The sequence below is a fragment of the Esox lucius genome, chromosome 12 (assembly GCF_011004845.1).
Source record: "Esox lucius isolate fEsoLuc1 chromosome 12, fEsoLuc1.pri, whole genome shotgun sequence".
Classification (NCBI taxonomy): Eukaryota; Metazoa; Chordata; class Actinopteri; order Esociformes; family Esocidae; genus Esox; species Esox lucius.
Window position 1 is genome coordinate 17,605,286 of NC_047580.1, and position 23,014 is coordinate 17,628,299.

The 23,014-nt window shown below is 44.5% G+C and overlaps 1 protein-coding gene across 4 annotated transcripts in view; it reads left to right on the plus strand.

The window, feature by feature from the left end:
- The window catches only part of lamb2l (laminin, beta 2-like), a 43,767-nt gene that overhangs the window by 499 nt on the left and 20,254 nt on the right, over positions 1-23,014 (plus strand). The window contains exons 1-14 of one of the 4 annotated variants that reach the window (XM_020051814.3): positions 4,095-4,113; positions 7,210-7,278; positions 16,287-16,456; positions 18,628-18,763; positions 19,122-19,195; positions 19,340-19,528; positions 19,622-19,685; positions 19,769-19,971; positions 20,509-20,629; positions 21,612-21,800; positions 21,927-22,106; positions 22,217-22,329; positions 22,409-22,488; positions 22,675-22,831. In XM_020051814.3, coding sequence (XP_019907373.3) covers positions 7,239-7,278; positions 16,287-16,456; positions 18,628-18,763; positions 19,122-19,195; positions 19,340-19,528; positions 19,622-19,685; positions 19,769-19,971; positions 20,509-20,629; positions 21,612-21,800; positions 21,927-22,106; positions 22,217-22,329; positions 22,409-22,488; positions 22,675-22,831 — 1,716 coding nt within the window. In that variant the 5' untranslated portion in view covers positions 4,095-4,113; positions 7,210-7,238. Of the gene's footprint in view, positions 1-4,094; positions 4,114-5,900; positions 6,064-6,187; positions 6,267-7,209; positions 7,279-16,286; positions 16,457-18,627; positions 18,764-19,121; positions 19,196-19,339; positions 19,529-19,621; positions 19,686-19,768; positions 19,972-20,508; positions 20,630-21,611; positions 21,801-21,926; positions 22,107-22,216; positions 22,330-22,408; positions 22,489-22,674; positions 22,832-23,014 lie in introns of those variants that run through there. The other 3 variants (XM_013136423.4, XM_020051812.3, XM_013136422.4) reach the window with 3 other exon arrangements.

A 23,014-nucleotide genomic window follows, 5' to 3' on the forward strand; every position in this document is an offset into this window, starting at 1 on the left:
CTGTTGGTCAGCTGAGAGCTGAAAAGTGAGAGTGAATATGACTTTAAATAAAATAGTAAAGGAAAGACTGCAGTACACCATTTTAAAGGTGCAATCTGGTCATATGATCGCCCCATAGAGATGGCCATGATCCTGAAAGACACACTGCTTTAAATAAGTGGTCTCATCTTGTTTAGAAGTTACCTCACCCTGTCTGAAACACATCACTACTTATCGCAGTAGACTGAAATAATATGAGTCATAATCCACATAAAACCAGGCAGACAACTGAAAATGTTTCTCTTTCGGTTCTTACACCATTCATTTTTCCACAGGGACTTTTTAAATCCACTTCAAAGAATGCCCGGCCAGAGTAAGCCTAAACGAAACACAGGCCATATCTGAAGCAATCCTAAAATTCCTTATAGAATAAGTGAATGGTCAAATACGAAAAGAAGCAGAATCACAGTTTGCTGCTAGGCTTTATAGGGGTTATGACGCACCAACTATTTCAATCTATACCAATCAAAATGAGGTTCAGGTAATTTTGTGAGGTTTAAAAGGCTAGAGGTGAGACTTTTCATCTGGAAAGACATTTCAGAAGGATGATCGTGTGACAGGAGTGCAAAGGGTTTTTAGTCTTTCTCTTAGCCATGACTTCTTCCTGTTCATGTGTTTTCAGTGTTCAACACTAGAGCAGCTCTCTAGTCTGAGCTGTGCATGGCCCTTTGCCATCCCTCGGACAGGAGTCACTTAGATTATATTGGTGATGGCATATATTTTTGTACCCATTGTATGTGTACTTTGCAGTGTTTTTTTAACTTAATTTAGAGAGATAAATAATTCACTCATTTAAAACTGGGGATGCTTTTTTGGCCATGATGGAACCAGAAGGACCAAACTAACCTTTAAGGAACCCTCGAGATACCTTGCTAATTGTACAAACCTGTTACCAATGCAATTAGAGCAGTAAAAAATGGATGTGATGTCATACCCGTGGTATACAATCTCATTTACCATGGCTATCAGCCAACTAGCATTCAGGATTCCAATACCTAATTTAAGATACATAATATATAATACCTCACAGGATCACTATTTTACAGGTCTATAAGTTCATTTTACAGGTTCCCTTTGTGTCTGTCTGTTGGCTTAATCAGGTCCTGGTTGTCCTGTAGCCCCACTGCTATTTGTCCCTAACCTACATGGTTAAAAACATCTGAAAGTTAGGACATGTAGAAACCATTGGAGGTTGTCAGCCTCATATTTCCACCCACATCGTCAGCACCTGCTTCCCCAGCCTCTGCTTCCCCAACCTCTGCTTGGCCGTCTCTGAGGACTGGGTGAGAAGGCCCCATCCACAGCCCAAAACCACTGGATCAATGGGTCTTTGATATGTGATACTCCCTTTGGGGTTGTTAGTCAGACCTAGTCATGTCCCTTGATTGAAACCAGGCCCTTGTTTTGCTCTGACATGGGATGGGACTTGTAATTCCCCAAAGACATTGTCTCTCGATGACATCTTTTGCCAGCGAATGGGAGGACTCCAGAAAGCGGTCCAGCTGTATTGAAAAGACATCATTGAAGATCAGCCCATGTATAATATGGACTGTAAGGAACCCAGAATAAAATGATTGAAGGAAGGTTGTCTGATTAGTTGGGGAGTAATTCATAGCACTTGGCCTATTTATTTGAAATCTAAATATGGAAGATGTAATCTTAATGCTTTGATAAAGCAATCTTCAGGAAATCCATGTAATTATCGTAAACTGAAACCCATCCGCAGATGATCTGTGCTGAAGCCAATCTCCAGGGAAATGTCTGATTGCGCCTGAACTGTATCTCACCAATAACAGGAAACTATTTTAATTTGCCGCCAAGACCCCCGAAGAGCTGACAAAATACTATGCTTGCCTCCATGTACAAAGGATGTACAATGCAAGTATCCCATCAAATGATTCCACTGCATTTAATTTCTGCCAAGGTACATTGTTCTCTGCAAGCCAAACGAGTATGAACAGAAAATCCGACAACCCTGTAGTTGATTTACCTATTTGCGTATTCCCGTTGTGCCTATTGGTTTTTCTTCGATTCTCATTCTTCACATGACAGTGCTTTGACAGGAACTGTCTGCTTCATCAGCTGAATGGCACATTTTATAAATGTACATCATGATGAAAACATAAGCATCGTTGTTTGTCTCAGGTTAGAAAGATATTTCAGTTAATTCTGGATGTAAACCTGTAATGATAATCCTTTCAGATCTCAATGGCAGCGTTGACTCTATAACACAAGACCATGCCATGCAGTCAGTACTGTCTGAGCAAATGCTAAAATAATGTCTTCTCTCAGGGTAAGGCTTCTGTGTTTCCTGTGGTGTATATTTGAAGTTTGTTGGGGATTATGAAGTGTGTGAAGTGGGTTTTTAATAATTACACAGATTCCTTCTATTGGGGATGTCACTGTTGGATGATCCGTTGCCTTACCAACTATACTCTATGCCGAGGCCTGTTTGATCAGGAAGAATCTAGACAGAATGGTGGACTTCATTTGACTTCAAGTAGAACGTCAAAGTGCATACAGAAAGGCTAACAGTGACATGAATGTGCATGTTTGAAGGCCCACTGTGTGTTTGGGTTATAAACAGCACATCTCAGGAAAGACTAACAGCAAAGCTACCCACTGGTCATACTAACCCACTGTTTTATTCCTTCACGAAGTTGCTTTGACATTGAATCAGCATGGAATTTGGACCATGTTGTTTGTGAGAGTTGTCACAATGAGTCACTTCTTGGTACTAAAGTGAACGTTGACTCCTTACAGTTGAACAAATTGATTTTTGATTGGCCTGTTAAGGATTTGTTTTTTTGCTCTGGACAATAAAAACTAATGTTTTTTTTGAATGGCTGTTTTTTTGACTGGCTGTTTTGGTGTGTTACTAGATGATGAATATAACTTGATTTTGTCTACATGGTAGTGTGTGCAAATGTCCTCATTTTGCATGATTTTCCTTATTTTACTGTCGTAGTGACTAAAACAGGAATATACACACATATACTGTATATATACAGCTCTGGAAAAAATGAGGAGACCACTGCACCTTTTTCTTTCCTTTCCAAAAAAGTTGAAAAGGAAGGTTTTGAGTGAGGAACAGAAGGGTTAAAATTAAGAGACCACTGCAAACTCAACGCTTCTGGTGCAGTGGTCTCTTAATTTTTCCGGAGCTGTAGCAATGCAAAGCCTCTGATTATTGTGTTCTGGTTTATGGATTGTTTTGTCTAGTGCTCCCAGGCCACATTATCTTTCATCTGTGTTTCACTGAGGAAACACGGGTAAAAACGGCACATCCTTCTGCTGGAGTGTGTGTTTCTGAATGTGGAGAAACATTACCCTGAACTCTGGTTAAATCAGAACATTTCTAAAGGGGACATTTGTCCTGTCATGAGTTTGAAAAAGGACATTATTGGTCTTAAGTGTTAGGCTGTATTATGAATATTTTTTTTTAAGACTAATCAGTTCTCTCCAATCAACTGTCTGAGTCAGAGAGCTGGATATATACTAGTGAAGTTCAGGAAGATTGTGAAGTTGAGTGGGGTTTAATGTGTTCAGTATTAGGGGCTGACTACAGAAGGATTGTGATGTTGAGTAGGGTTCGATGTGTTCAGTATTAGGAGCTGACTACAGAATGATTGTGATGTTGAGTGGGGTTCGATGTGTTCAGTATTAGGGGCTGACTACAGAATGATTGCGATGTTGAGTGGGGTTCGATGTGTTCAGTATTAGGGGCTGACTACAGAATGATTGCGATGTTGTGTGTGTTATGATAGATATCTTAAAATGGTGGGAGAATCAGGTCATAGTTTGTTCTGTCAGTGAAAACCACATATCATCTCTATCCAAAACAATATGTAGCACACAATTATTTTCCCCAAAGAGTATTGCTTATTTGTTTTCTCGAGGTTTAGGAAAAATATATTCTGCTTACACAAGCTAATCGGCTCCTCTTCCAATAGGAAATCTGCTGTTTGGAGGGTGACACTGTGGTGCCATTGATTGGCATGGAATGGAATTTTAATTCACAGACAGGATGTAGAGTTGGCTACGTAATTTCCTCCACCCCAAGTTTGTGAAGAGGTGAGCTGAAGACATCTCTGTCTCAATTGGAACTTGATCGGGTAACCATTATGTTCTCAGTGTCACACACACACTCGAGCGCACACATACTTTTTGTCGGAAAACTACAGACTCATTCATGCAAGATCAAGATCATACTTAACTTCGCCATAGCAACCTGTTTAAGAAATGAGTATCAAAGAACTGAGTTATTTGGGATCTGATCCGCTGAGGATGCCTTGTCACATGTCGTGTCCCACATTGGACTCCATCTCAGTGCCCTTTCACAGCGGGGGTCATAGGTCATGTAACCATAAAGCAGTAGATGTGAGAGCTGCTTTGTTCCATTGTGTGGTGTTTGTGGTCTGGCTGGCCGACATACAACCTTCACAACTGCGTTCGCATACGAAGGGTTAATCGGGGTATATGGAAATCCCTCCCACATTTTGAGTGCCACTGTAAGGATATCTTTGGGAAACATCCTCAGACATGTGAAAGCTTAGGCAACTACTGTATATTTCACCCCATATTGATTTATAGAAATGAAAACCTGGTGTGTGTTCCAAGTACATAAAAAAATGTAGGTCACATTTTACAATTTTACAAATTCTCTGAATGTTTTATTTATGTTTTTATATTTAACGTGTCCCCCAAAAAATGTGTGCAACTTTGTTTCCTTTCTTTCTATAGATTTAATGAGATTTCACAGTTTACACTTGTGCTAATTTATGCTGAAGTACCAACCGTCAGTCCAAGGTTACACCATAATCCAATAAACCTGTTGATATGAATTAATATTTATTAAGTCACAATACAAGTATAAAAAGGTCACTATAATACATTCAATATGAAAACACTCGAAATAAGCATTTGAATAATTAGTTCCTCTGATCAATGTCAGTTCTCTGTCTAACCTTTCAGCCACTGGAATTAAAATTGCTTGGCTACAATTCTAGCTGAACATGGGGATCTCCTTCCAGAGGGCAGCAGGTTAAAATATTTGGCAACACTGTGTGTAGGGTCCTATAGAGGTACTGAAGATCCCTGCTCTACAACACATAACTTGGAGCCCAGGTTGGTAGTCCCACTGTAGGGGATTGTTGGCTATTGACAGCTCAACATAACAGGTTAGGAAACAGAAAGTCACCACACTCTCTCTATGGCAGGTTTAGCACTTGGAGAGAACCCAGGTGCTGACAATTCAGTTGGGCGTGTCTTCATATTTCGACCAATAGAAATAAGCATATTTTTCTTTCTAGATCTTAGCTTTGTTAGATCGTCTCCCTCTGTGTCCTGTATTTTGTCCTGTATGTGCCATAGTGGGGACAAGGCTCTGTGTGCATCAGGAGATGCTTTATATTTTGGCCACAATCTCAGCAGGTTGTTTTCTTCTGGACCGGAGGTCCGGTCTGTGGCGTCTGCCTGGTGGCAGGGAGGGGGTGTCGTTGCACTGTGGCTCTGCCTGGACCCCAGTCCCCCTGTCTCTCTCTCTCTCTCTCTCTCTCTCTCTCTCCTTCACTCAATCCTAAACCAGCCCCTCCCCAAAAGAATGGGGCAATGCATTCCGCCTGCCTAGAGACCATTTTCCCCTTTCACATAGTGGCTCTCAGAGTGACAGCTGAATTTGAATAAGAATTGCTGTCCATTCACCCGGCTGCCCCGGTGACGAAGCCAGGGAGAGACGGGGGGCCAGCCATACAGCCATCTGATTGGCTGCGCTTTTTCTGGCTGTTTTTATATTGCTACAGCCAGTTGTGCTTACAAGCTGTTGTTTTTTACACACACCGCACACACACACATTGGCACACTGGCACGCCATTACACACACACGTACTTAGACACATTTCGCGTACACCTAAACACACTGACACGTGCGCACACACGCACACACACACACAAGTACTAGAACTGAACTACCCTGCTGAAAGATTCTCACCACAGTGAAGACTGAGTTGCTTGTCAGTAGTACTGGTAAGTAGTAGTGTTCTTGTTGTTAGTTGGATAAATTGCTACCAGAATTGGACCTAACAGATGTTGTCTGTAGTTGATTGTCTGAACAGGTTGGAAAACATCTTTTTTCAAAAGAACATCTGTGCTTGTGCTGCAAGGAACCCATTTTGACTATTTAGCAATTTTTTTAATACATGTACTCACTTTTAGTAAAAAGATATCAGGTAATTATATTTGTTTTGTTGTTTTGGGGAATTGTTGAACCTGGTTGATGTGATAGACTGAGATGCTGAATTTGCATTTTGTGGTAAATGCCTCCTCTGCTTGTTTCTGTAGCAAACTGTCAGCTGTGTTAAATTGAGTTGATTAGGTGTAAACTGTTCTCAATATGGGGGTGTTATATCTGTGGGAAACAGTGGTTGTGGCATTGTGCTATAGAGCTCGGTCCTGTCCTTCAGCGGGGTCGAGTGGCTGGGTTTAGGGGCCCCAATTCTCATAAGGGTTTATACCTACAGAGAGACCCACCAGCCACCCAGCCCTCAGCCCTCAGCCCTGCCTTCAGCCCTCAGCCCTCAGGCTGTGAAAGTTAGAAAACCAGGCAGCGATAGGGAACTCCGGTGTAGAATAACAGCTTGTTGTTTTCCTTAGCTTTTTCCCTGATATAATTTTGCTTCATTACTTATTAGAGAGCCTATTCAGACTAAATGTTGTGCTGATCCTGAGTGTCTGAAGTCAATAGCTTTGGCGTTTCAGCTATGGTTGAGTGCATAAAAATGAATTAAGCCAAAATATCTGAAATATGACTGTCGCTTGATAGGATGTGTTACTATCTTATTACAACATTAATTTGTTTTAGATTAACATTGTTGGACATTAGTCATCCATGTACCCACACATTAATCTGTAAGCCACATTGTCAGACCCATTTGAAACTGTGTTTCTGTCCACAGTGTGACATGACCATAGTGGCATCTCTGGACCCTAGTACCTTGACACCCCTTGACTTGCTCTGAGTTCATTTTCTTGGGGCAGCAGCACATTTCCTAATAGATTTTAGTTTTCAGACCCTCCAGCATTCTCATTAATGTCCAGCATTTTAATTAACCAACTGATGATATTGCTTAGAGGTATTCATTATTTAACTCACTATTTTTCTCTGTGTTTCAGCCTTCCACATGATCATTTAAGGTCTACTAATGTCCACAATGGCTGCATGTCTAGGCATCTTCATTTTGGGTGAGTGAATCATTACTGTCATCCCCGCTCATGGTATATATATGCATCTTTAAACATAGATGAACAACACATCTCAGGCAACATGTTTTCTTCTGTGTACACTCTGCGTATGTCTTACATGCGTTCTGTGTACATACGCTCTGCGTATGTTCTGTGTAGACCTAGTATTATTGCTGGTCCTGTGAACAGAGACACATCTCTCCTTTCCCTCTCCTGTACCTTTTATTGTCCACACTCGTCCTGTAACCATCATCGTACATAGAATCGCCTTTTTACTATGGTGTGCAAGGCCCTATGCTTTCTATTCTCCACACATAAGACAGGGGAAGCTGTAGATCAGGTGGAGACCACAGTCTCCTTTCACCACCCCATCCAGAACCACAACACTCTGAGTACATAACACTCTCCTAGTTGATGTTTGTCACTCTGAATCAGCTTCTGACCTTGAACATCATGAGCACTGCATCAGCTATGGGCCACGTACTACAGTTGTTTGAGGCCTTTCTTTTTACTGTGCATAACAGTTACACAGACTACTGTAATTCACTGTGTTCTCGAGCTGTCTTTTTCTCATATAACCCTCAATCCCAGTCCAATGTTCTATTGTTGCTCTTTACATCTGCTCTTTTTGTACCAAACCTCCCCCTCCTCAATTTGGCTCCTCAGGTCTTTTTTTGTATTCCCTTGCAGGCATTGTTTGAATTAAAATTAGTTCCGACAGTTCGCCCCTGGGGTCTGGATAATGCTTATGCACAGTGAAAATAATGTTAGAAGGATTGTATTAATTTACCGCATTTATACTGCCAGAACGTCAAGGCTGGAAGGAATAAGTGGAGAGGTCAGTCATGGGGTTACAGATAACATGGATAACGGAGGGAGCATAGCAAAGGCGTGACAATTAGAACAGCTTATTAGAGTCCATATTGAAAAGAACTGGCGGAGAGAGAAAGGGAGGGCAATATGAGCTCAACATCATTACCAGCAGTGTGTGGACACAGAGGACTGCCAAGGTTCCCCCTATGGGTTACAGGGATGACTCACTGTTCAAACGTGTTTTACAGTTGCATGTCTGCTCTGTTGATGCTGGATGAGTCCATATTTGAAATGACAGAGTAAACATCATCCCAGCACTTTGTCAAATTCAATGGCAAATGGCCATGAGAAGACAAGCCAGTTCCCCTGATGCCATGGTGCCAGCCGTGCTCACACCTGTAGTAATATTAATGATAATTTATTCCAAGCGCTTTTTATTCTGCATAAAATTAAAATGATAAAAAGATCAGACAAAAGGACTCAACTATACAGTTGAACTGACACAACCAACACAGCTGAGTGTCACAAACAGTAGTTTACGAGGCATGCCCTTCAATAGGATCCCCTGTAAGAGCCCAGGCTCAAAGCTCTCGCAAGGAGCAGAGGCTCTGGAGGCACAGATGAACGTGACATTGTTTTACCTAAAGGGTGTAATACAGGTGGGGCTATGAACGGTTATTAGTGATGTGGTGGGGCATTGCAATGATTAAACAGGAAAGTCTGTATAAGGATTTTTACTGGAATAATCAGACAGGGAGCCAATGCAGACAGGCCAACGTGGGGTGGATGGTGTTCTCATACTCTCATCAGGATCCTAGACACTGTTCTGGATGTAGTCGGGATTCAGAACACTCCTGCCAGGGGTCCTGATGAAAAGAGCATTGAAGTGGCGTCCGGCCTGGATGTGCTGCCTCAGTGATGATGTGAGAAGTGGCGTCTGGCCTGGATGTGCTGCCTCAGTGAGGATGTGAGAAGTGGCGTCCGGCCTGGATGTGCTGCCTCAGTGATGATGTGAGAAGTGGCGTCCGGCCTGGATGTGCTGCCTCAGTGAGGATGTGAGAAAGCAGGTCACTATTGTTGAGACGATGATACACAAGTATGATTCTTAGTCATCCGCTACAGGGCCACTTTCCAGCAGTTTCTCAGTTGTATATTTTGGTTTAAAAAGGCATGTGAAGTTTGTCATTTACAGTTTGCAATGTCAGACTTTCATTTTCCCCTAGAAAAAAAGAGTATCAAGCCTTACAGACAATTCCATTACTAAGCATCCACAGAATAGTTCATTATATTCCTGCCGTACCACACTGTCTGTATTGGCGGTCCTGTATGGCGCTGAGTGCCCTGTTCTGTCTCAGGGTAACAGAGGACATTCCAGGGCGTGGCAAGCACAGTGTCCATAGGGAGGCCACAGGCAGACACTTTCCTCCCTCCTCGTCAGTGATGGCTCATTGGTGGTTGTTCTTTTGCTACAGTGTGTTTCCACACACTCTCTCGCGCTCTTTACTCATTTTCTGCGTCTCACGGTCCGTAGTCCTTGCTACACGATCATTATGCTTGATTCTCCAAATGCTACTTCACCATGGTCATGGCTCTAAACCACATGTTATGTGTGTTTTCTGTTTCTCCTGGAGTGACACGAGGCTGGTTAGGTGTAGTGCATTGGTGCCTTTGCCCTGTACACTGCTGCTCCTGTCTCTGATCCGTCCTCAGTCTTTTACTCCACACACTGCTGTTGAGGCGAGGTCTGATGCAGTAAGGGTTCTGCCAGCTCCACGCTTGGTGTCAGTAATATGTGAGGTAATTGCTCTGATAACGGCTCTGGTCTGCCACAACAGAATGGTATCTGAAAATGACACACTTTTTGTAGATTTCTTCGTAATGTATTGTAATCTGTGGAGTCTCATTATATGACAGGGTTCACACCACCACAATTTAACACGCCAGAACGGAGCGCTGAAAGCGTTCATGCTCAGAATGATTATTTTTATATAGTTAGAACTTCGCAAGGTAAAGGCAAGCTACTAAAATATTTCTGGAATGTCTGGCAAATAATAGGTTACTTACAGCAGCTGTAGTCAGAATGATTGTCAGAATGGGCCTGGGCAGGTTAATTGGTGACTGAGGGTGGTTTTGACAGAAGGGCTATGACCCACACACAGTCAGTGGGATATGAAATGTGTTCCAGGGCTACTGTGTCTGTGTCTGTCTATCTGCCTGTCTGCGTCTGCCTGTCTGTGTCTGTCTGCGTCTGTCTGTCTGTCTCTGTCTGTCTGCATCTGCCTTTCTGCGCCTGTCTGTGTCTGCCTGTCTATGTCTGTCTGTTTGTGTCTGTCTGCATCTGTCACTCTGTGTCTGTCGGTCTGCATCTGCCTGTCTGCATCTGTCTGCCTGTCTGCGTCTGCCTGTCTGCGTCTGCCTGTCTGCGTCTGCCTGTCTGCGTCTGTCTGTCTGTCTGCGTCTGCCTGTCTGCATCTGCCGGTCTGTCTGCCGGTAAACTCAGCCCAGGACTCAGACAGACGTTCTCCTCTTCCCCCTGGGCATCATCACTGCTTTCCCAGGGACTCAGCTCTAATCCAGTTAAAGACGGATTACCGGGTCTTGTGATTTTCCTAAACCCTCTCTCTCTCCTTCCCTGGGCGGCACTGGCACCAAGTGCGGCTGCAGGGTATTCTGGGATATGGACCTTTTTCCTCTCACTCACCTGCAGACAGGAATCTGGGGATTACTGCTGAATAGGGATCCGCAGTTAGAGTTATGAGGGCAGCGGACTCACCATAAACGAGCCAAAACAGAGATCATCCCTGGGCACAGTTAGGGGTGTTAGATCCAGTTGAGGGAACAGGGCCTGTTCTGGTCGGGTCCAGTGGCAGAGAAAGTGTCAGGCAGTGTGTGGATGAAGGCTTGACTCTTCAGAGGAAACCCAGCTGTACTTGTGAAACTCAGTCATGTAGAGGTGGTATTATCATGCTCTCCACTCCTGTCAACCTGCCAGGTATTGTTGACCCTCCTACTGTCCTCCCAGCTCCCTGGCCTCACCCATTTAGATCCCAGCATGGAGCAGCGTGTGTGAATGGGCACTCCACACACCAACACCTGCATTCCACATCCACACAGGGGAAGGTGGGAGGGCTCTGAGTGTTGACTGTCCATTTCAGACACCTTGACACCTGGAATGCAAGGTTCCCTGCATTCCTAACACAGCACCTTATACAGAAGGTGTGCGTTCGTCTGTGTGCCTACGTCCCCTTTCTTCGGAGTGTGTGTTGGCGTGCAGCGCAGCGGCGTGCAGACACGTGCTTGACCAAAGCTCTAATCAGACTGGGGGAAGCCATCTGGTTTCAACAACAGTTTTGAAACAGAAAATCTTTGTTTTTGTTTGCACAGTCCAATACATTAGTATTGAGGGAAAAAACTGTTATTATAGATGGAAATGGCAGTGTCCGTATTGTATATTTCACCCGTGATTTTCTGAAGAAAATGGCAAGGCACTGAGAGGTATTTTCTGGTTTATTGTAAGCTGTAAATTTGGTTTATAGTAAGGATATAAAATGTTATTTTGAACTAAGAGAGGAATATGGTAACAGAGTAGAAGGCAGACCACAGTCCCCAAATACACTGTTCCCGCAAACACCTGCATACAAAAAGATACATTTACACACTCACAGACACACAGAGACAAACACGGAGACACACACACATAGGTACACAAACGCACACAGACACACAGATAGACACACATTCTCTTTGGTTGTCCGTTACACATCACTCACATGAGAGCAGCAACCTTGAAATCACAGTCATATCTAGGAAGTCACAACAATTTTGACAAATTCAATTGGTATGTGTGTGTGTGTGCGCGCGTGTGTGCTGGACAACTGTTTGCAATGGGTCCATTTAATCAGAATGCCAAAACCCAGAATGTCGGTGAGAAAGTGGAACATCATCTGATAGCAAGTGACAGGTGTATAAGAACAGAAAATGTCAAACTCGTACAGATTTGCTAATACAGCTCCGGATTTATTTTTAAGACCACTGCAACTTTTTCTTTCCTTTCCAAAAAAGTCGAAAAGGAAGGTTTTGGGTGAGGAACTGAATGCAAATTGAGACCACTGCAAATTGAATGCTTCTGTTCCTCACGCTCAGCGTTGTGGTCTCTTTATTTTTCCCGGAGCTATAGATATAAATTTAGGATTAGGGAAATGCATTGCCCTAAAGCAGTTTGTCCCAATCCTGGTCCTCAGGATCCAAAGGGATGCACATTTTTGTTTTTACCCTAGCGTTCACACCTGTTTTAAATGTTGCCCTACTGATTAAACACTTGATCGACCTAATCAACCTATCATGCACCCCTTTGGGTCCCCAGGACCAGGAATGGGAAACACTGCCCTAAAGTGTTTGGAGATAATCCTCAATGTATTAAAGCCGATAGAAAACATCAAGGACACAACCATTTTTTTTATAGTATGCCTTTGTGAGGTGGACATTTCGACACGTGGGCATAACTTCAGCTACACAAGGGCTGAGCTACAGTAGAGTGCTCCGTCAAATGTCTACTCATGCAACACTCACACTTGACATCTTAGAGGAGATTACTGTAGGCTCTGACTCATTCCCATAGGACATTCATTCATACCCATGGGCTAATGTACACAGGGTTGGGCAGACCACATGACAAGTGCAAGACATAGTAATGTAATCCTTTTAATTCCTCAAAATGAGTTATGTAGTGGAATTACTTGTACATTGCTTTAACCAAAATTGGAACACGAATGCTATGTTGTGTCAAAAATCACGCACTAGTGTGAGAACATGAAGCTCCCATCATTTTAGAGTTCAGGTGAGACGGTCAAATAACCTTTTTATTTGGACACCAGCCCAAGATTGCAGCATAATGTTTTTGAAGTTTTTAAATCTGATTACATAATCCCCTTCAAATGCAATCACTGCCCAGCCATGAATGTACAGCACTTCTAAGGCGCCTGTTCTGTTTGACGAGGGAGAGTCGGATGTGTGCAGAGATATCAACGTTCCAAAGGTCGGGCTTTGATTTTACCTGCATGACTACTGTACCTGTACATATGTGGCTGTGTGTGTAGCTGAATGTGGCTCTCAGGTTCAGTGGTGTTAATGCTTCACTGTTCTCATACTGGAATTCAGGGAATGTACTTCAGTTAAATATTTTACTAAAGCAGTGTCGTGATATGACCTGTGACGGTTTTTCCAGTAGCAAGTGGTACAGGACAAAAGGACATGGTTTCAATTACATACGTCCTTCATTTCTAATGAGTAACACAGGATATTTTAAAATAGCACATCACATTTTCCACCTCTGCCGTGTTCCAACAAGCTGTGTTTGTTGTTCCTGGGGCCTCTGATGTTGAAAGGGCCCAGTCATCTCTGCATCTCTTTCCACATCTTGAGCTTACTCTCATTCTTCCACTCTGCAGAAAGTCATCAGTTCTTTTGTCTTTTCACAATCAGTCTCCTTTCCTTCCAAAATTAGCTACTTTGGAAGCATGCGTTTCAGATATTAGGAAGTGGATGACAGAGAATTTCTTGCTCTTAAACTCAAGGAAAACAGAAATTCTCGTTTTAGGACCCAAGAAACAAAGAGCGTTGTTAGAAGATCTCACTGTGAACCTCGACGGCTGCATGGTCATATCCCAAAAAACTGTAAAAAACCTTGGCTTTACCCTTGACCTCTCCTTTGAAGAACATATAAAATATGTCTCAAGAGTTGCTTATTTTCATCTTCGAAACATTGCAAAAATTAGAAACTTTCTATCAAAAACTGATGCAGAAAAATGTATCCATGCTTTCGTTACTTCTCTCTGGTTATCCAGAGAAATTAATAAATAAACTTCAATTAGTGCTGCACATGGCTGCTAGAATCCTAACTAGAACAAAAAAATTTGAACACATTACTCCTGTCCTAGTGTCCTTACACTGGCTGCCTGTTAGGGTTAGGGCTGATTTTAAGGTTTTACTCTTAACCTATAAATCAATACATGGACTTGCTCCTACTTACCTTGATGAAATGATCCAGCCATACATACCTACACATAACCTACGATCGCAAGATGCAGTATTTCTAAACAAACAGCTGGCGGCAGGGCCTTTTTATCATAGAGCTCCACTACTGTGGAATGATCTGCCAATTAAGGTTAGAAATGCAAACCCAGTGCAAACTTTCAAGTGTCTACTAAAAACTCATCTCTACAGCACGGTTTATAATTAGGTGTAGCCTGGCCCGGGGGCATGAAGGTGACCAGTAGGCTTGATACTGTCCACCCTTGCTGTCTTGCCAGATGGGCTCTCGTCGCCACTGGGATGCCCTCCCTCCAATGCCTTTCGGGGGAAGAGTCACTGGCTTGTTGTTGACTCTCTGTTGCGCACTTGTGCAATTGGGCTGTACGCTGCTAGCAATACTTGGCCCTCATTCAGGGGGGTTGCGGTTGGTGGGTGTCCCTTTGGTTGATGCCTAGCAATGTGGGTGGATTGATTTCCTGCCTGTTGGGCCCTGTCCGGGGCTCCCCCGGGTAGGGCCACAGTGTCGCCGGACCCCCCCGTCTCAGTTCCAAGGTGTTAAGCTGCTATATTATTGTGCTGAGGGATATGAGGAATGCACTTCTAACTTTTCTCAGTCTCCTCCAGTTTTACATTTTAGGAGGAGATGAGGTCCTGGTCCACACCTGCGGATTACCTGGTTTGGGGGGCCCGTTGCTGTCCCTGTCCTTGTCCACCTGGTCATACTTCTGACCTAGTCTAAAATCAAATAGACTCTGGATTTAGCCCAGAGTAATTTATTTATTATTCCAATTGGACTCTTAATATCTCACCCGGCACAGCCAGAAGAGGACTGGTCACCCCTCTGAGCCTGGGTCCTCTCTAGGTTTCTTCCTAAAATTCGGCCTTCTTAGGGAGTTTTTCCTAGCCACTGAAATCCAACACTACTGTTGTTTGCTCCTTGGGGTTTAAGGCCGGGTGTCTCTCTAAAGCACTTTGTGACAACTGCTGTTGTAAAAAGGGCTTTATAAATAAATGTGATTGATTGATTGAACAGGGTGTAGACCTACCTGGGTGACCGGGACAACAGGGTGTAAACCTACCTGGGTGACCGGGACAACAGGGTGTAAACCTACCTGGGTGACCGGGACAACAGGGTGTAAACCTACCTGGGTGACCGGGACAACAGGGTGTAAACCTATCTGGGTGACAGGGACAACAGGGTGTAAACCTATCTGGGTGACCGGGACAACAGGGTGTAAACCTACCTGGGTGACCGGGACAACAGGGTGTAAACCTACCTGGGTGACAGGAACAACAGGGTGTAAATCTACCTGGGTGACAGGAACAACAGGGTGTAAACCTACCTGGGTGACAGGAACAACAGGGTGTAAACCTACCTGGGTGACCGGGACAACAGGGTGTAAACCTACCTGGGTGACCGGGACAACAGGGTGTAAACCTACCTGGGTGACAGGAACAACAGGGTGTAAATCTACCTGGGTGACAGGAACAACAGGGTGTAAACCTACCTGGGTGACCGGGACAACAGGGTGTAAACCTACCTGGGTGACCGGGACAACAGGGTGTAAACCTACCTGGGTGACAGGGACAACAGGGTGTAAACCTACAGTACCTGGATGACAGAGAGAACTAGGTGTAACGTTAGCAACCTAGAAACCGCTGTAGGATTGTCTGTCAACACAGATGATTCCAAGTGATTCCCAGTCGGGGTGGGACCGCGATGTGAAGTAGCACAATATTGTCTGTAAACACAGATGATTCCCCGTGATTCCCAGTGATTTCCAGTGATTCCCAGTCGGGGTGGGACCTCAACATAAAAAAGCACAGTATTGTCTGTAAACACAGATGATTCCCAGTGATTCCCAGTCGGGGTGGGACTGCGCCGTAAAATACCACAGTATTTTCTGTATGCAGAGTGAGCTCATCGGACTGGTCCTCCCTGCTGCCTGAACACTGTGAACACCAGGCTCTTAATGAATACCACTCCTGTGAAAAGTCAAAGCCATCACCTTCAGTCACACATTTATGACCTCAATATTCTTTACAGACTATTCTTTACAGAGTGAAAATGTACCATGGTAATGTAGCGTCACCTGAGGAACTATTTAATACACACAAAGAAATGATGCGGTAACTAATATCGAGGTTTTCTTTTCCTCTGTCAGCTCTTAGTGTGGTTGGACAGCAACTTCCTTCGAGTCCACATGGCTGCATGGAGGGCAGCTGTTACCCGGCAACAGGCAACCTGCTCATTGGTCGAGCCATTAACCTGACCGCTACCTCCACCTGTGGTCTTCACGGGCCAGAACACTACTGCATAGTCAGCCACCTGCAGGTGAGACCGCACACACATACACCTGGACCTGGGAGGAAAATGAGTCCATGAACCATCCCACACCAACTGATCATGTGTGTAGTAGATGTCAGGTTCACATTTGATGGCTTCGTCTGTTTGCTCTAATTCTTCCATCTATTCCATCTCTGCGCGTTTCTTGGTAGTCCGTCACATCTTGTAATTCACCATCCCCCATCCTCTTATTTGAAGGGGTGTGCATAAGAGTGACAGGACATTGTCATGATACTGTCATAGCCATGACATGACACATTATAAACATTTATGAATGTTGTAATTAGGTGTCATTCGGTTGATTGTCATTTTTTATGCAAGGTTGACATTGTTTGGGATGTCTTTATGACAACTTGACATTAACTGAGTCAACACAACCTGTCAATGTCTTTGTTATGACAACTTGACTTTAACTAAGACAAAATATCCTGTCAATGTCTTTGTTATGACAACTTGACATTATCTAAGACAAAAAATCCTGTCAATGTCTTTGTTATGCCAACTTGACATTAACCACGACAACATTAGATTAGATTCAACTTTATTGTAGTTGAACAAGTACAGTACAATGAAATTGAAGGAGTAGGGCAGCATGTGCAACTGAAATGCAGGGATAGCAGCACTGAGGTTCTCAAGGTAGACATGTACCTGTAAAAACTGAAAACTTCAGACTTTGCAAGGTGGTGTCAGAGTCCAGTAGAACAAAGTGTGGATATGGTTAGTGATGGGTCATGGAGTTCAGCAGGGTTACAGCAGATGGAAAGAAAGTGTTCCTGAACTTGCTGGTGCGGGAACGAAGTGACCTGTACCACCTGCCTGATTGAAGGAGGGCAGTTTGTGGCATGGATGTGAAGGGTCCCTGATGATGCCACACACCCTGTGCAGACACCGCTTGTGCTGGAGGTCTACGATGGCCGGGAGCTGGGTACCAGTGATGTGCTGGGCGGTTTCCACCACCCGTTGTAGGGCCTTCCACTCAGCTACGGAGAAACTGCCAAACCATGCTGTGGCGCAGTTAGTCAGAAACATTACCTGTCATAAACATGTCATAGTAGACCTGATTATCAAACTTGAAGACACTATTTTGCTTTATGTGTTAGCATTAAATACAACGGTCATATGTGGTTGGTTTTGACATTGGTTGTCATGAGACCATTATAACTGTGTGATGAATATTTTTCATGACCTCAAGTAAAGTGGCACAATTTGGACTTGTCATAAAGATGTCATGACGTGTTATAACACTGTCAAATGCATTCATAAGTGTCATGAATATTTTTCTTGACCTCAAGTACAGTGGTACAATTTGGACTTGTCATAAAGATGTAATGACGTGTTGTAACACTGTCAAATGCATTCATAACATTGTCATGAATATTTTTCTTGACTTCAAGTACAGTGGTACAATTTGGACTTGTCATAAAGATGTCATGATGCGTTATAACAACTGTCAAATACATTCATAACAGTGTCATGAATATTTTTCTTAACCTCTAGTACAGTGGTTCAAATCCTGTCAAAAATATGTAATTAAGTCTGTCAATTGCTTTTGACAGTGGTATTGTTACCACTGTTAAAATACCTTAACAGTGGTAGTGTTTAGAGTTGTGCCGAGGGCGGGGGGGGGGGGTGATCTATGGTAATCTGATGGTGGTAGTGTTAAGAGTTGTGCCGGGTGGGTGATCTGGGTTAATCTGTTGGTGAAGATCAGTCAGATCAACATCTTAAATCAGTGAAGGGTACTGGTTCTCATTTGAGTGTTCTCCATGCTCGAGTAATGGGAGTAAAACCAGTTGAGCTCTTTAGTAAAGCACGACCATTAGAAGACATTGGTGCCTACAGAATGAAGAGAACGTGCCTGTATAGGACCTGGACCAACATGTGGGTGTGAAGGGGGTTTAGTGGTAAAAGCAGGCGTGCCCAGGACACATTCCCCAACACTCGTAATTATACACGGTTCATGCTTCACTGTGTATTTCCCCCATACATTTCTTCACAGCCATGTTGTGGGAGACTTCATCTCCAAATGACAACAAACTATGGTAGTTAAAAAAAATTAAAACTCCTCCCTCTCCACCCCTGGTGGGTTTTCTGTTGTTAATGTATCACATATAGAAATGACATGGTTTCAACACGCTACTGTTACTCTTTTCCCCTAGGATTCAGACAAGTGTTTTTCGTGTGACTCCCGGCAGCCTTACAACCCGTACTACCACAGACATAGTCACCGGGTGGAGAACGTCATCCAACTGAAGGACAGAAATGAAGACTTCACCTGGTGGCAGTCCGTCAATGGTGTGTGTGTGTGTGTGTGTGTGTGTGTGTGTGAGTGAGAGCGTTTATGTTGGAGTGTGTGTGATCCACAGCAATGTTCATGTGGGGACATGGCTCTCCACAAAGATAGTAAAACCTGAAATATAGGCCACTACAAGGGGAAATGCAGTGTTATGGCTAGGTTAAGTTGAGGCATAAAAGTTATTGAGGTGGTTATGGTTAGGGTTAGATTTAGGGTTACCGAATAGCGAACATGGATTTTTATGTCAAGTTTAGTCCCCACGAGGATATAAATAAAAATGTGTGTGTGTGTGAGTGTGTGTGTCTCAGCTGTAATAATAAATACCTCATTGTGTTTTGTGTGTTGTATTCCCTCCAGGAGAGGAGGGTGTCAGTATCAAACTCAATCTGGAGGCAGAGTTCCATTTCACTCACCTCATCATGAAGTTTAAGGTGAGAGGACGTGGGCTGCTATCTGATCCCAGCTGAGGAATGTGTTGTGAAATACTTGAGAGACATGAATCCAAATGATACGTACAGATTCACCATAACACAGTCGTAACTGAGTACAACGTTCTGTTCCCTCTCTTTTTCTAGACGTTCCGACCGGCTGCCATGCTGATAGAGCGTTCTTCTGATTTTGGTCACTCCTGGAGACCTTACCGGTATTTTGCCTACAACTGCACCAGGACGTTCCCACGCATACCCGCCCACGCCCTCCACCTCATCAATGATGTCATCTGCGAGGAGAGATATTCTGACATCGAGCCCTCCACGGAAGGAGAGGTGAATCTCGTTAGGGGCAATGATGGGGTTTCCTTCTTTAGCTGAAGACGTGCATTTGTTATCTGAGCCGTGAGGTGACACTTGTGTTTACAGGTCATTTATAAAGTGCTAGACCCTGCCATACATGTGAGAGACCCGTACAGTCTGGAGATCCAGGGTGAGACAATTACTCATAAACTACAGATTCTTTTGGGATCCACTAATTCCACGTAACGAGAGGCATCCCCTGTTATCCTGTAGAGCTGCTACGGATCACCAACCTGCGGATCAACTTCACCAAGCTACACACTCTTGGAGACAACCTGCTGGATCGCCGCTCAGACGTCCTGCAGAAGTACTACTACGCCCTCTATGAGCTGGTGGTGAGAGGCAGCTGTTTCTGCTACGGCCATGCCTCGGAGTGTGCCCCGGTGCCTGGGGTTGAAGCCAGAGACAGTGGCATGGTGGGTAGGCCTGTCAAGTCCTTTTACACCTCAGTTTGTGTCCAGTGTTGTTACTGTGTGGGAGACTGGGGGCCTTTAGTCGTTGCACTGGACGATGATAATTATAATACGTTTAAGATTATTATATACTGCAATGAATATAGTGCATTTCAGAGTCACGCAGTTGGCTAGCGTTACACAAAGGAAAAACAGGAGTCAAAACAGAATCAGCAGAACACAAGATAAGGAAACAAGAAACAGAAAGAGGGGAGAAGGGGCTAAGGGAAGGCACTGAAAGATGGTGATTGATCATCATGGGCTAGCTAGCAACAGTTCAGGGAATAAACTCTGGTAGGCCAAATTCACACACAACAGGCCGAGGTGATATAAACAAACCCAAAGAATGAAGGAAAATAAAAAACTGATGAAGAACTGAGTAACACGGATGTCTGGGAGAAGTGCCAGTCCAATGTCACACCAGCAGAAAGTCTAATCTGGAAGATGTCCCAGACTCAATGGCAGCACTAAGGCTTTTATCTCTGTGTTGTGGTTGGTCAGATACATGGGCGATGTGTGTGTAAACATAACACTGAGGGGTTGAACTGCGAGCACTGCCGAGACTTCCACCACGACATGCCCTGGAGCCCAGCCCAGCCTGACAACCCCCACACATGCAGAGGTAAAACTGACCATCTATCACCTGTACCTGTAACACATCACACTCACCTGTACCTGTAACACATCACACTCACCTGTACCTGCACACAACACACTCACCTGTATCTGTAACACAACACACTCACCTGTATCTGTAACACAACACACTCATCTGTACCTGCACACAACACACTCATCTGCATTTGTAATACAACACACTCACCTGTACCTGTAACACAACACACTTACCTGTACCTGTACTACAACACACTCACCTGTAACACAACACAATCACCTGTATCTGTAACACAACACACTCACCTGTACGTGTAACACAACACACTCACCTGTACCTGTAATACAACACACTCACCTGTACCTGTAACACAACACACTCACCTGTACCTGTAACACAACACGCTTACCTGTACCTGCACACAACACATTCACCTGTACCTGCACACAACACACTCACCTGCACCTGTAACACATCACACTCACCTGTATCTGTAACACAACACACTCATCTGTACCGGCACACAACACACTCACCTGCATCTTTAATACAACACACTCACCTGTACCTGTAACACAACACGCTTACCTGTACCTGCACACAACACATTCACCTGTACCTGCACACAAAACACTCACCTGCACCTGTAACACATCACACTCACCTGTACCTGTAACACAACACACTCACCTGTAACTGCAACACAACACAATCACCTGTACCTGTAATACAATACACTCACCTGTACCTGCACACAACACACTCACCTGTACCTGTAACACAACACACTCACCTGTACATGTAAAACAACACATTCACCTGTACATGTAAAACAACACATTCCCCTGTACATGTAAAACAACACATTCCCCTGTACCTGTAAAACAACACACTCTTCTGTACCTGTAACAAAACACACTCACCTGGAGTGGGAGGAATCTAGTAAATCAGTCCACACTGCTTCTAACCACACTGCTTCTTCACTCAGAGTGCAATTGTAACGGTCACTCCAGCGAGTGTCATTTCGACATGGCGGTGTACCTGGCAACCGGCAACACCAGCGGCGGGGTCTGTGACGACTGTCTCCACAACACCATGGGACGCAACTGTGAGATGTGCAAACCCTTCTACTACCAGGACCCCAGCAGAGACATCAGGGATCCAGGGGTCTGTACTGGTGAGCTGGAATAAAAATGTGCTTTCCACAGATTTCTGCCAGAACAGTGGAGAGGGTCTCCTTAGTTGTATCCCACCTCGGTCTGTCTGTTCCTCTGTCTGTGTATGTTTCTGTCGTCTGCCTCAGCCTGTGACTGCGACCCAGTGGGATCCATGGAGGGTGGCGTGTGTGACAGCCACACGGACCTAGACATGGGCATGATTGGCGGGCAGTGTCGTTGTAAGCCCAACGTTAAGGGTGCCCGCTGTGACGACTGCAAGGAGGGCTTCTACGGCCTGAGCCAGAACGACCCCCAGGGCTGCCAGCGTGAGTATTTCAGATTTCTTTTGTTGGTGTGTGTGTGTTTTGAGTGTGTTGTGTGAGTGCGTGTTTGTGTTCTCACAGACAGTGTGTACCGTGCGCATGTGTCTCATCAGCGTGTAACTGTGACCCGCGTGGGATCATCATGCTGGGAACTCCGTGTGACCAGATCAGCGGAGACTGCTCCTGTAAGAGATACGTGACAGGTCGCTACTGCAACCAGTGTCTGGTAAGACCCTCACCTGCCTGCTCACGCCTGGCCCGCCTCATACAGGAGGCCTCCCTGACGCCTGTGTCCTGTCCTCTAGCCGGAGTACTGGGGGCTGAGTAATGACCTAGCAGGCTGCAGAGCCTGTACCTGTGACTTCGGTGGGGCCTACAACAACAGGTACGTCTTACGTTACTGGATCGTCCCTTTTCCCCTCTGCGTGTTGTTAGGATGTTAGCTTGAAGAATCGTACGCTTCTAACTTTTCTTCTGTCGACTGGTGGAGTGAGACTCTGTCTGTAATGTGTCTGTCTGTAATGTGTCTGTCTGTAATGTGTCTGTCTGTAATGTGTCTGTCTCCGTGAAGGTGTACGGTTGAGAATGGCCAGTGTGAATGCAGGAGTCACCTGATTGGTCGACAGTGTTCCGACGTGCAGCCTGGGTACTTCTGTGCCGCGCTGGACTACTACAAATACGAGGCAGAGGATGCTGTCGGCCACTCGCCTAGTGAACACGTCCTTCCAGTGAGCATAACGCACGAAAACAGCAACACTGTCCAATAGTGCTTTCAGTCCCTTGCAAGGTGTTGCCCAACCCTTTATTAAGTGATTTCACAGCACACAGTGTCGTTTTTCAAAACATTTCTGCCTTGAACGTGTACAGCCAAGACTGTAAGAAAGTGAAAGGTCTGTCTGTGGAACTTTTCC